Raw genomic sequence first — 14745 nt, 5'->3', positions numbered from 1 at the left:
TATAAATAACATTGGTTCAAAGACACAAACATATATATACTATATATATGTTATATATATATAGTATATATATATTATATATTGTGTATATATATATATATATATATATATAAAACTGTACAATACATTTAATTTATTTTTATTGTGCATTTTCTATGTGCCAGACATTATTCTAAGTGTTGGTGGTATAGCAGTAAGTAAGACCATTAAGATCTCCGCTTTTACAGAAGAAGGAGTTAAGATGGTGAAGTAGTAGGGGAACCCTGGGGTTGTCTCATCCCTCGAACACAGCCAGATCAACATCAAATCATTTTGAACACCTAGGAAATTGATCTGAGGATTAAGAGAACAATCTGCATAATTTGAGGGAGAGAACATAGCAGGTGTCTGGTGGAGAGAGGGGAACAGAGGGGGCGGGGAGAAAAGCTGCAGTACTGTAGAGGGTTGGGAACCCTTTTCTCAGAGAGGAGAAAGAGAGAGAGGGAGAGAGAACAGCACGTCAGGCTCACACAAGAAAAACACTCCCCCAAAACCATTGATGGGGTAATTCATGAGGACCTGACTATGGCAAGTTTTTGCAAACAGTGGAGCTGAAATTCTGAACTTTTGGAAGTCTGTGCCATTCACTGGAGTAGGTCCCGGTGGATGGCGGTTCTCCTGGAGAGAAGGGGAAGCCTGGGAGTGGACAGGGGACAGCATGGTGTGGAGGTCCCCTGGGTCACACTGGGCCAGAATGCTCCCCTTCCTGAAGTGCATTTGGAAGAGAGTATATTGCATCTCCAAGGACAAAAGGCCTGGCTGGCACCTTTGAGCAGCTGTTCAACAGCAGGGGACAGAAACACATGCAGAGGGCAGATAAAGTGGTTGCAGCTTTTCGTTGTGCTTCACCATAAGCCCCAGGCACCTGTGTGGCTGTGCAATTGCTTTTTCTGGGACAGAAAGGTGCCAGGTGCACTTCTGTGACACTCTTCTCTGGAGAAGAGGAGGGGGTTCACCCTTTGCTGGGTCCTTTGAGATTTGCAGTTTTGAATACCAGTTGTGCACCAGAGATAAAGCACAGGAGAGCTGTAGCGGCAGGCAGGTCAGTGACCTGGGCACAGAAGGGTTGAGGGCAGGGATCTAATGGTAGCCTGGGACACAGGTGGGGATTGTTTGCTTGTATGTGAGGGCTACCTGAACAGTGGTGGGTGCCAGCTCTCCTCTCTGAGGACAAGAGAGCTGGGTGATGTCATCCCCCACCCACGAGCATGGTATGGCTTCAGTGAACAACACAACATCCTCAGTGGAGAATGAAACTGTTTACACCAAACCCCGACCCCTCCCACCCGTGCCCTGCAGGGGCATCTTTACTAGGGCAGGTCTGACTGTGAGCCAGCACTGTGGGCATCTCCCCCAGAGGACCAGCACAGGTACCCTGCATGCACCAAGTCTACTGATCACAGCTCTCCAAAGCATCAGTTTTACTTCTGGTAGAAATAGGACCAGCTTTTTTTTTGTTTGTTTGTTTGTTTTCTGAATCAGGCTTATAGTATTTTGTTCATTTGTTTGTTTTTTTCATTTCCTTTTTTTCATTTTTTGGATCAGATTCATTCATTCTTTCTTTCTTTCTCTTTCAAATCAGGCTTAAGGTTGTTTTATTGTTGCTGTTGTTTTGTTTTTTGTACCTTTTCATTTTCTCTTTTTTTGGATCAGCCTTTTTTAAAAATTTATTTTTATTTTTTAAACAAGGCTTATTTTAACAAGTCAAAGCACACCTAGTTAAAGGTCCAAACACTCCCCACTGCAAGCAAGGAGGAACTCTGCAGAGGACTGACCCTGGGGGAAAGAGCAGCCAAACCACAATAGCAGAGTGCACACAGCATATACCCAGAAACACTTCCTGAGGCTCCAGGCTCCAGGCAGTGTATAACCCCTTCTTAATATAGCATTACTCTAAGGAGCAGGAAACAGAACAAGCTTTCATAACATGCAAAGGACATAAATCTAGACAAAATTACAAAACAGAAGAATTACCCCCCAAAGAAAGAGCAAAGAAACCATGTCAGGGATTTGCTCAAAACAAAAGAAGTAATATATCTGAACAAGAATTTAGAATAGCAGTCATAAGAATACTAGCTGGGCTTGAACAAAGTATGGAAGACACCAGAGAAACACTTGTTGAAGAGATAAAAGACCTAAAAACTAGTCAGACTGAAATAAAAAAAAATGCTATAACTGAGATGCAAAACCGACTGGATGTAATCAATAAAGATGGAAAAAGCAGAGGATTGAATAGATGATATAGAAGATAAAATTATGGAAAATAATGAAGCTGAAAAGGAAAAGGAAAGAAAACTAGTAGATCATGAAGATAGACTTAGGGAGCTCAGCAATTCCATAAAGTGCAATAATATCCATATCATAGGAGTCCCAGATGAAAAACAGCGGGAAAAAGTGACAGAAGGTTTATTCAAGCAAATTATAGCTGAAAACTTCCCTAATCTGGAGTAGGAAACAGGCATTCAAGTCCAAGAGGCACAGAGAACTCCCCTCAAAATCAACATATGTCAACACCAAGACATTCCATAATGCAATTTGCAAAATACAAAGATAAAGAGAACATTCTGAAAGTACCTAGGGACAAAATGTCCTTAACCTACAAGGGTAGACACATAAGGTTAGCAGCAGACCTGTCCACAGAAACTTGGCAGGCCAGAAGGGAGTGGCAGGATATATTCAATGTGCGAGATGGGAAAAATATGCAGCCAAGAATACTTTATGTAGCAAAGATTTCATTCAGAATAGAAGGAGAGATAGTTTCAAAGACCAGCAAAAACTAAAGGAGTTTGTGAACACTAAACAAGCTCTCCAAGAATTATTAAAAGGGACCCTTTAAATTGGGGAAGGGAGACCAAAAACAACAAAGACTAGAAAGTAACAGAGACAATTTACAGGAACAGAGACTTTAGAGGTATTACAATGGCACTAAATTCATATCTATCAATAATTACTCTGAATATAAATGGACTAAATGATCCAATCAAAAGGCATAGCTTATCAGAATGGATAGTAAACAAGACCCATAGATATGCCACTTATAACAGACTCATTTCAGACCCAAAGACACCTCCAGATCACAAAGAGCAGGTGGAGAACCATTTGTCATGCTAATGGACATCAGAAGAAAGCTGGAGTAGCCATACTTTTATCAAACAAACTAGATTTTAAACCAGAGACTGTAGAAGGAAGGAGAGAAAATGGCGTCCACGGATTACAGTACCTACAGCCAAGCTGCAGCCCAGCAGGGCTACAGTGCTTACACCGCCCAGCCCACTCAAGGATATGCACAGACCACCCAGGCATATGGGCAGCAAAGTTATGGAACCTATGGACAGCCCACTGATGTCAGCTATACCCAGGCTCAGACCACTGCGACCTATGGGCAGACTGCCTATGCAACTTCTTATGGACAGCCTCCTGCTGGTTATACTACTCCAACTGCCCCCCAGGCGTACAGCCAGCCTGTCCAGGGGTACGGCTCTGGTGCTTATGATACCACCACTGCTACGGTCACTACCACCCAGGCCTCCTATGCAGCCCAGTCTGCATATGGCACTCAGCCTGCTTACCCAGCCTATGGGCAGCAGCCGGCAGCCACCGCACCTGCAAGACCGCAGGATGGTAACAAACCCGCTGAGACTAGTCAACCTCAATCTAGCACAGGGGGTTACAACCAGCCCAGCCTAGGATATGGACAGAGTAACTACAGTTATCCCCAGGTACCTGGGAGCTACCCCATGCAGCCAGTCACAGCACCACCATCTTATCCTCCTACCAGCTATTCCTCTACACAGCCGACTAGTTATGATCAGAGCAGTTACTCTCAGCAGAACACCTATGGGCAGCCGAGCAGCTATGGACAGCAGAGTAGCTATGGTCAACAAAGCAGCTATGGGCAGCAGCCGCCCACTAGTTATCCCCCCCAAACTGGATCCTACAGCCAGGCTCCAAGTCAATATAGCCAACAGAGCAGCAGCTACGGGCAGCAGAGTTCATTCCGACAGGACCACCCCAGTAGCATGGGTGTTTATGGGCAGGAGTCTGGAGGATTTTCCGGACCAGGAGAGAACCGGAGCATGAGTGGCCCTGATAACCGGGGCAGGGGAAGAGGGGGATTTGATCGTGGAGGCATGAGCAGAGGTGGGCGGGGAGGAGGACGCGGTGGAATGGGCAGCGCTGGAGAGCGAGGTGGCTTCAATAAGCCTGGTGGACCCATGGACGAAGGACCAGATCTTGATCTAGGCCCACCTGTAGATCCAGATGAAGACTCTGACAACAGTGCAATTTATGTGCAAGGCTTAAATGACAATGTGACTCTGGATGATCTGGCAGACTTCTTTAAGCAGTGTGGAGTTGTTAAGATGAACAAGAGAACCGGACAACCCATGATCCATATCTACTTGGACAAGGAAACAGGAAAGCCCAAAGGCGATGCTACAGTGTCCTATGAAGACCCACCAACTGCCAAGGCGGCCGTCGAGTGGTTTGATGGGAAAGATTTTCAAGGGAGCAAACTTAAGGTTTCTCTTGCTCGGAAGAAGCCTCCAATGAACAGCATGCGGGGTGGTATGCCTCCCCGTGAGGGCCGAGGGATGCCGCCACCGCTCCGTGGAGGTCCAGGGGGCCCAGGAGGTCCTGGGGGCCCCATGGGTCGCATGGGAGGCCGTGGAGGAGACAGAGGTGGCTTTCCCCCAAGAGGGCCCCGGGGTTCCCGGGGGAACCCATCCGGAGGAGGAAACGTCCAGCACCGAGCTGGAGACTGGCAGTGCCCCAATCCGGGGTGTGGAAACCAGAACTTCGCCTGGAGAACAGAATGCAACCAGTGTAAGGCCCCGAAGCCTGAAGGCTTCCTTCCACCACCCTTTCCACCCCCGGGTGGTGACCGTGGCAGAGGTGGCCCTGGTGGCATGCGAGGAGGAAGAGGCGGCCTCATGGACCGCGGTGGTCCTGGTGGAATGTTCAGAGGTGGCCGTGGTGGAGACAGAGGTGGCTTCCGTGGTGGCCGGGGCATGGACCGAGGTGGCTTTGGTGGAGGAAGACGAGGTGGCCCCGGTGGGCCCCCTGGGCCTTTGATGGAACAGATGGGAGGCAGAAGAGGCGGGCGTGGAGGCCCCGGGAAAATGGATAAAGGCGAGCACCGTCAGGAACGCAGAGACCGGCCCTACTAGACGCAGAGACCCCGCAGAGCTGCATTGACTACCAGATTTATTTTTTAAACCAGAAAATGTTTTAAATTTATAATTCCATATTTATAATGTTGGCCACAACATTATGATTATTCCTTGTCTGTACTTTAGTATTTTTCACCATTTGTGAAGAAACATTAAAACAAGTTAAATGGTAGTGTGCCGAGTTTTTTTTCCTTCTTTTAAAGATGGTTGTTTAACTAAGACTAAACAATGGGAACCCCTTGTGAGCATGCTCAGTATCATTGTGGAGAACCAAGAGGGCCTCTAACTGTAACAATGTTCATGGTTGTGATGTTTTTGTTTTTTGTTTGTTTTTTTTTTTTTAAATAAAATTCCAAATGTTTATAAAAAAAAAAAAAAAAAAAAAAAAAATAAACCAGAGACTGTAATAAGAGATGAAGAAGGGCACTATATCATAATAAAGGGATCTATCTAACAAGAAGATCTAACAGTTATAAATATTTATGCCCCCCACTTGGAAGCAGGCAAATATATAAATCGATTAATAACAAACCTAAAGCAACTCATTGATAATAATACAACAATAGTAGTTGGCTTTACCACCCCACTTACAACAATGTACAGATCATCTAAGCAGAAGATCAGCAATGGAATGATACCTTTGAATGACACAGTGGACCAGATGGACTTAACAACTATATTCAGAGCATTTCACCCTAACGTAGCAAAATACAGATTCTTTTTGAGTGCACATGGAACATTCTCCAGAATAGATCACATACTGGCCTCAACCAGTACAAAAAGATTGAAATCATACCATGCATATTTTCAGATGACAATGCTATGAAACTTGAAGTCCAACCACAAGAAAAAATTTGAGAAGATCACAAATACATCGTGGTTAAAATACATCCTACTAAAGAATGAATGGGTAACTAGGAAATTAAAGAACTAAAAAAAAAAAAAAAAACATAGTAGCCAATGAAAATCAAAGTATGACAGTCCAAAACCTTTGGGATGCAGCAAAGGCAGTCATAAGAGGAAAGTATAAACATGCCTGGGGCTCAGTCAGTTAAACATCTGACTCTTCATTTTGGCTCAAGTCATGATCTCATGGTTGTGAGCTCAAGCCCCACATTGGGCTCTGCACTGAGCACAGAACCTGTTTAAGATTCTCTCCCACCTTCTCCCTCTTCCCCTCCCCTACTTCCTTTCTCTGTCTCTCAAAAAAAAAAAAAAAAGAGGGAAGTATATAGCAATTCAGGCCTTCCTGAAGAAGGAAGAAAAGTCTCATATACACAACCTAAGCTTACACCTGAAGGAGCTGGACAAATCACAGCAAATAAGGCCAAAGTCAGCAGAAGAAGGGAAGTAATAAAGATTATAGAAGAAATAAATGATATAGAAAATAAAAACACAGTAGAACAGATCAGCAAAACTAGGAACTGGTTCTTTGAAAGAATTAAAATTGATAGCCCCCTAGCCAGACTTATCAAAAAGAAAAGAGAAAGGATCCAAATAAAATCATGAATGAAAGAGGAGAGATCACAACCAGTACCCTAGAAATACAAACAATTATAAGAGAATATTATGAGAATACTATGCCAACAAATTGGGCAATGTAGAAGAAATGGATATATTCCTAGAGACATATAAACTACCAAAACTGAAATAGGAAGAAATAGAAAATTTGAACAGACCCATAACCAATAGAGAAATTGAATCAGTAATCAAAAATCTCTCAACAAACAAGAGTCAGGGCTGGATGGATTCCCAGGGAAATTCTTCCAGATATTTAAAGAATAATTAATACCTATTCTTTTGAAATTGTTCCAAAAAAATAGAAATGGAAGGAAAACTTCCAAACTTGTTCTATGAGGTCAACATTACCTTGATTCCAAAACCAGACTAAGACCCCACTAAAAAGGAGAATTACAGACCAATATCCCTGATGAACATTGATGCAAAAATTCTCAACAGGATACTAGCAAATTGAATCCAATAGTACAATAAAAGAATTATTCACTACAGTCAAATGCGATTTATTATTGGGCTTCATGTGTGATTCAATATCCACAAATCAATCAGGGTGATACACAATATTAATAAAAGAAACGATAAGAACCGTATGATTCTCTCAATAGATGCAGAAAAAGAATTTGACAAGAAACAGCATCCTTTCTTGATAAAACCCTCAAGAAAGTAGGGATGGAATGAGCATACCTCAACATCATAGAGGCCATATATGAAAGAACCACAGCTAATATCATCCTCAATGGGGAAGAACTGAGAACTTTCCCTCTAAGGTCAGGGACATGACAGGGATATCCATGCTCACCACTAGTACTGGAAGTCCTAGATTCAGCACTCAGACAAAAAGAAATGCATCCAAATCAGCAAGGAAGAAGTCAAAGTTTCACTCTGCACAGACGACATGATACACTAAATGGAAAATGATTAGAAAGACCACTAAAAAATTGCTAGAACTGATGAATGAATTCAGCAACATCACAGGATATAAAATAAATGTGCAGAAATCTGTTGCATTCCTATACACCAATAATGAAGCAGCAGAAAGAGAAATCAAGGAATCGATCCCATTAACAATTGATTGCACCAAAACCCATAAGATATTTAAGAATAAACCTAGACAAAGAGGTAAAAGATCTGTACTCTGAAAACTATAGAACACTTATGAAAGAAATTGAAGAAGACACAAATAAATGGAAAAAACATTCCATGTTCATGGATTGGAAGAACAAATATTGTTAAATGTTGATAGTACCTGAAGTGATCTACACATTTAATGCAATCCCTATTAAAATAACACCAGCATTCTTCAATAGAATAGCTTCTGAATAGCCAAAGTAATATTGAAAAAGCAAAGCAAAGCTGGAGGCATCACAATTCTGGACTTCAAGTTGTATTACAAAGCTGTAATCATCAAGACAGTATGGTACTGGCACAAAAACAGACACATAGATCAATGGAACAGAATAGAGAACCCAGAAATGGGCCCACAACTATATGGTTAACTCCTCTTCAACAAAGCATGAAGGAATATTGAGTGGAAAAAGACAGTCTCTTCAACAAATGATGTTGGGAAAACTGGACAGCAACATGCAGAAGAATGAAACTGGACCACTTTCTTACACCATAGACAAAAATAAGTTCAAAGTGGATGAAAGACCTAAATGTGAGACAGGAAACTGTCAAAATCCTAGAGGAGAACACAGGCAGCAACCTCTTTGATCTTGCCTGTAGCAACTTCTTACTAGACATGTCTCTGGAGGCAAGGAAAACAAAAGGAAAAATAATTGGGATCTCATCAAGATAAAAATCATCTGCACAGCAAAGGAAACAATCAACAAAACTAAAAGGCAACTTAAAGAATCAGAGAAGATATTTGCAAATGATATATTGGATAAAGGGCTAGCATCCATAAAGAACTTATCAAACTCAACATCCAAAAAATAATAATCCAGTTAAGAAATGGGCAGACATGAACAGACATTTCTCCAAAGAAGACAAACAAATGGCTAACAGGCACATGAAAAAATTCCCAACATCACTCATCATCAGGGAAATAGAAATCAAAACCACAATGAGATACTACCTCTCATCTGTCAGAATGGCTAAAATTAACTCAGGAAACAACAGATGTTGGTGAGGATGAGGAGAAAGGGGAACCCTCTTACACAGTTGTTGGGAATGCAAACTAGTAGCCACTCTGGAAAACAGTGTGGAGGTTCCTCAGAAAGTTAAAGATGGGGCTATCCTATGATCCAGTAATTGCACTAGGTATTATCCAAAGGATAAAAAAAATGCTGATTTGAAGGGGCACATGCACCCCTTTTGTTTCTTCAATAGGTTATATAATTACTTTTGACCACCTTCAAGGTCAAATCAGAAATCTAACTTCAGCATAACATATTGAAAAAACTTATTTTTAAATTATTTTCTTGTTTTCTTCAGGCATACTAATTAGCTCTATATTGGATTTGTGTGGCTTTTACATGATAGCCACCATTTTCTCTTTTAATTTCTTTCTCATTGTCCCTTTCCTCTTTATTTCTGTGAGACTTTTGCAAGTCTGTCCTCTACATTATAGATTTTGTTTTTTGTACTTTTCTTTTGCTTTTTGCTGCTTCAAATGATAAGTTTTCCAATGGCGTATCTTTCCCTAATGTCTTGACTTTGCCACTTCTCTTTTCATCTTTTTATTTTTTGGTCATATCTCACCTTTCATCTCTTGTTTTACAGAGTTCTTGATTTCTCTAATTTCCTTTAGAGGCCAAATTATTTTCTTAAATATTTCTTACCTGAATTATATCTTCCCAATTGTGTTCTTTTTCTATCATTTTTATGCAATGCTTTCATTTTTGTCTTTATTTGGGGGACAGCATTTTTCCATAGATCTCATGTTTATTTTCTTTTTTTCTCTGCCATTTATTCCTTACCTGAGGGACAGTCTCTCTAGTTATGTTACATGCTCATATTCTTGGCCAAGGTTTATTGACTTTCTGCTTCTGTGACTCTTAGTTGAGTATTTCTATGAATTAAACTGGAGGTCTAGGTCAGGCAGTGGCTCTCATATTGTCCACAAAACGCTACCAGCAGCAGAAGTTTGGGAATTTATTAGAAATGCAAATTATTGGGGCCTTCACTCCAGATCTCTTGAATAAGAATATTTGGGGTGGGACCCTGAAATGTGTATTTTAAGAAATCCTGGAGGTGATTCTGAAGCCATATGAAGTCTGAGAACTACTGTTTATATGTGTATATTTCCCCACCCTCCCCCGAACCCCAGTGGCTCCCACCCTACTTATGTTCATGTCACATTTCTAAATATTAGAATTTTGTGGCAATATATTTGAAATGTATTACACACTTCCTTGGTAGTGTTTAGTGTTATATTGTTGTTTTAGTAAGAGTGTTTACTAGTCTGGCATTTTTTTCTCATATATTTAATACCATAATTTTTTTGGTTTGTTTCAGTTAACGCAAAATATTTTTTGGTTCCTCTCATTTGTCATTTATTATACCTTTTATGTCCCATTGATTGAAAATTGTATCGGTGTTGTATGATCTCCTTATCTTAGTTGCAGATAGACATTGCTATCAATAGTGTGTGTTGTCAGTTGTGGCACGTAAAAATTTTCACACTGATCCAAATTTGGAGAGACATCTGTGGTATTAAGTATACATTGGTGTTCTGTTATACACACTTAAGAACCAGTGATTTATATTATGTTATATTGATTTTTATGATGGATAAGGAGAGAACGAGGGCTATGCCTCAACATATTGAGCTTTTTTTTGTGGATTGTTTATGCAAAAATTAGAATTATACTGAAAGTTTAGCTTTTTGGATTTGAGAACATATCCTCCCTGTTGTGGGTGGAGGTTGTTTATTCCCTCTATTTAGGAATGAGTTGGCTAATTTGATGCAATGTCAAATTAAAAAGAGCCCCCACAAGAATGGATTATAAAGGAACCTGGGAAAACTTTTGAGGCTAATGGATATGTTTGTGATCATGATGTGTTAATGTTTTTGTGGATGTTTACATATATCAAAACTTATCATATTGTATACAGTTGACCCTTGAGCAGCACCCATTCAAACTGCATGGGTTCACTTATATGTGTTTTTTTTTCAATAAACACAGTACAGTACTATAAATGTATTTTCTCTTCCTTATGATTTTCTTAATAGCATTTTCTTTTCTCTAGCTTACTTTATTGTAAGAATATAATTTATGATCATATAACTTAAAAAATATGTGTTATTTTGCTATTTATGTTATTGGTAGGGCTTCCTGTCAATAATAAGCTATTAATAATTTAATTGGGTGAGTCAAAAGTTACATGTGAATCTTTGTGCAGAGGGTTGGTGCCCCTAAGCTCCCATGTTGTTCAAAAGTTTAAACTGTACTTAAACAGATATGGTATGGAGCATCTGGGTTGCTCAGTTGGGTAAGCATCCACTCTTGATTTTGGCTCGGGTCGTGATCTTACAGTCGTGAGATTGAGGCCCACGTCAGACTCCATGCTGGATGTGGAGCTTGCTTAAGCTTCTCTCTCTCCATCTCCCTCTCTCCTTCCCTTGTGCTCTCTCTCTCTCTCTCAAAAAAATATTGGTTATATGGTTTATTGCACATCAATTACACCTCAATAAAGCTGTCAAAAAAAGGCCCTTGAGTTATGCAGTTTTTGTAGTGTCAATATAGTTTGCTTTGAGTATAGTCTGTAGATGTGGATCACTGGTTCTAACTATCGCTCTTAAGTAAATTTTACCTGTCTTTCCACCATTTGTGGGGAAGAAGAAAAAATATAGCATGATGTGGCACCTGTTCTAGGCCTATCATTGTGATTTTGAAGTGTTTCTGACACACAGTGAAAAGATAAACTACAAATGATAATGGTTAACTCAACATCCATCCTGAACACTTTCTAGTATGCCAAGAATGGACAGCTAAAACTATATTCCCAGATCTCCAGAAGTCAGAGATTCAGATATGATTTATGTTTCATCAGTCAGATACTGATGTTACCTGAGACTTTGATTAAAATATGAACATAAGCAAGAGAGCTAGAGTGTAGGGTACAGATTATGGGAGAGTTGACATAATTCTGGAGCCACCATAAGACATGGTGACCCCCTAACATGGCAGTTGGTTTCCTGACCAGCTGCTTCCTGTCACAGCAGTGTTCCAGTCATGTCAGAGTTAGTATTGCTTTGTAGTTAGCAGTAGTCCAAGTTGACTCCTGATTTGTTAACTTCCTGCAGCAGTGATGGTCACTTTCTCAGGTACAGCAGAGGCAGAGAGGTTCTAAGGGCTAGGAGTTGGTCCTGAGAGATTATCCTCGAGCCTGTTCCTCTAGCTCTTCAAAATTTATGGAAGCACACAGTTTTCTGTATAAAACTCTTTCTGCTTAAACCAGTTCAAGTGGATTCTGTTGTGTGCAGCTGAGACCTGAGTGATAAAGTGATTAGTACCAGAAATGGTTATAAGCAATAAAACATCAAAGAAATAGGACCTGATTATATTAAAAGGCAACTATGGCACAGAGTGAGAAGTTATTTAAATTATCATTAGTGATTATCTGAAATAATCTGTCTATTGAAGGCAAGGGTTTGGAAGAGAGTGTGAACACTGTGATAGACCACTATGGGGGACATGAAGAAAAAAAAGTACTTAGGATTAGGCTTTTCCCCCCTATATTGTGCTGGTGAGCTGAAAGAAAGAAAGGGATAGGCTCAATACTTTTAATTCTCAGCTCTAGTAATAATGTAACAATTAAGGAATTTTTGTAAAGGATCTCACAACTTTTGTAGTCTCAGTACTAATTTAGATGGAAATCATTTGGAAAGTCTGATGCTGCAAGTTGTTGAATTATAGGTTGAATTTACAGCTTGGTCATTTATTTTTCACAAAATTGAAAGCATTGCTTTAGAAAAAGTTAGATCCCATCATTGAAATGATGCTACTTAGGAGGACTTGGATAACTCTACAGAGCTGGTACTCCTGAACCTTACCAGGACTCCATTGGCAGCCGGCCAGCTCCTCCCTTGTCTGATGATGCTACTATTGCTTTGTATGAACACCATAGAACAGCCCTTTCTGAGGCAGTCCCTTTACAAGGGCTGATAGTTCTTCTGCAGCACCGTACTAGCCTTGTTGGTTCTATACCTCCAGCCAGATCAGATCCCTGTGTGTTCTTGAAAACAATTACAACATCAAGCCTTAGATGAAAAGGCTTACAGACAAAAGGAATTAAACAATTTTGCTAATATATTTTTAATGGCAGAAATCTGGGAATTATGTGTTGGAAACCGATTTAGAGGATAGTAGACCAGTGCTTTGATAGGGTTGAATTTATTGATATGGACATAATTATAGTGATTTGATATTTAGTGTGTAGTTTAGGTAGTTGAGTGTTTTTATTTGGTCTGATGGCTGACCGAATTCTAGACTTAAGGGTAGTTTAGTCTAAATGAAGTGGAGATGCTAGAAATTCCTTCATCTCATTAAAAAGGACAATTTAATATCTTAGGGTAGTAGAAATGTTAAAATGGGTTTAACATGTGTGATCAACTTAACTTTCCCATAACTATGTCTCTCAAGAGTACCCAGATCATTGATAACTACATTAATGATGGGCAGCCATGACTGGCTAACCTCTATATGCTGAAAGAAAAGACAGAATATGTTGACATTAAGAAGAATCCCAAGTTAGATGGGAAGGATAAAATTTTAGGTAGCAGAATCCAAATGTGGTAATTACTATGTCAGATAGGCTGAGCATAGTTATCTCAGTAGGCAGAAGTCATTTGATGGCAGAAATTTTTAGTGGGAGCTTATTGATCTGCAGGCCATAGGAAATAGATGGGCAGCTAAAACTCAAGGTCTTCAAATAGAACCCTAACCTGAGATGCCATAATAATCATGCCCTTTCTACCAATTCCCAGACCTGAGTCAGTACATGGACCCAGAGCCTCTTGAGTGAAAGGGAATCATTGTTTGTTCTCCCTGAGACTTTGGATTCCTCATTCTTTATTACAACAAGTGATTTCTGTAATCTTCATTTTTTTCATCTTGGACCACCATTAAATCCAAATTTTCAGTAAACCAATAGTTAATATCCTTAAGGAAAGACTACCAAAACATCATAAGTACATACAGTAAATGTTATTCCCATTGCTGATAACAAGGTAATGATGTTTGGGGTAAAGGAAGATAGCAGACCTTTCAGTAATTATTGATACTGGTTCTGAGATAGCATTAATTCCTGGGGATCCAGTTTCCATTATGGTCTATTGGTCAGAATGGGGGCTTATGGGTTCTAGTGATAAATAAATAGAGTTTTAGTCTATGTCCATCTCAGAGTATTTTTGGTGGATCCATGTATATATACCGTGGTTCTTTTTCTAATTCCTGAATATAGAATTAAAAAAAAATATTTTCAACAACTAGCAGAAGTTACACATGCTATGCTTTCTGTGGCAAGTAACTATTCTCTTTTTGAGAAACAGCTCTTGGTGTGCTATTAGACTCTAGTAGAGACTAGGTATGTAACTACAGGATGCAGACTGAGCTGCTGCTTCTGAACTGAGTGGTGTCTGATTTACCAAGTCACAAATTAGGGCATGTCCAGCGGCACTCTATCATCAAGTAGAAGTATAATATATACTATAAAGCTTTTTCAAGTCCTTCTGCTGCACCCTATTCTCTCCATCCACCCCCAGGACCTCATGGGAAGTTCCACATAATCTGAGACAGAAAAGAAAAATCAAGTCTGCTTATAGTTTTTTCCTCATGATATGTGGCAGGAGCTGTAAGTGGACTGACTGCTGAAGCATCACATCTTCAGGGATGTTACTGAGAGACAGGAAAGGAAGGAAATCCTCCAGTGGGTCAAGCATACAGTTCTATGTGTAGTGGTCTACCTTGCCTAGAACGAAAAATAGCTGAATGTTGTATGTATATGTTTTGACTCATGGGCTATAGTTAATGGGTTAGAAAATATAATATTGGTGTATTGGTGCCAGGGA

The 14745-nt window shown here is 40.1% G+C and overlaps 1 protein-coding gene across 1 annotated transcript; it reads left to right on the top strand.

Annotated features, from left to right (window-relative positions):
* Window positions 1-3217: 3217 nt before the first annotated feature.
* On the top strand, window positions 3218-5382 carry LOC131519206 (RNA-binding protein EWS). The gene has a single exon (XM_058742022.1). It carries the CDS (start codon window positions 3237-3239, stop codon window positions 5205-5207), a length of 1971 nt encoding a protein of 656 aa, XP_058598005.1. The 5' UTR covers window positions 3218-3236; the 3' UTR covers window positions 5208-5382.
* The last annotated feature ends 9363 nt before the right edge of the window (window positions 5383-14745 follow it).

This window comes from Neofelis nebulosa, chromosome 8 (assembly GCF_028018385.1).
Source record: "Neofelis nebulosa isolate mNeoNeb1 chromosome 8, mNeoNeb1.pri, whole genome shotgun sequence".
Taxonomy (NCBI): domain Eukaryota; kingdom Metazoa; phylum Chordata; class Mammalia; order Carnivora; family Felidae; genus Neofelis; species Neofelis nebulosa.
This window is presented reverse-complemented; position numbering and strand designations above follow the sequence as displayed.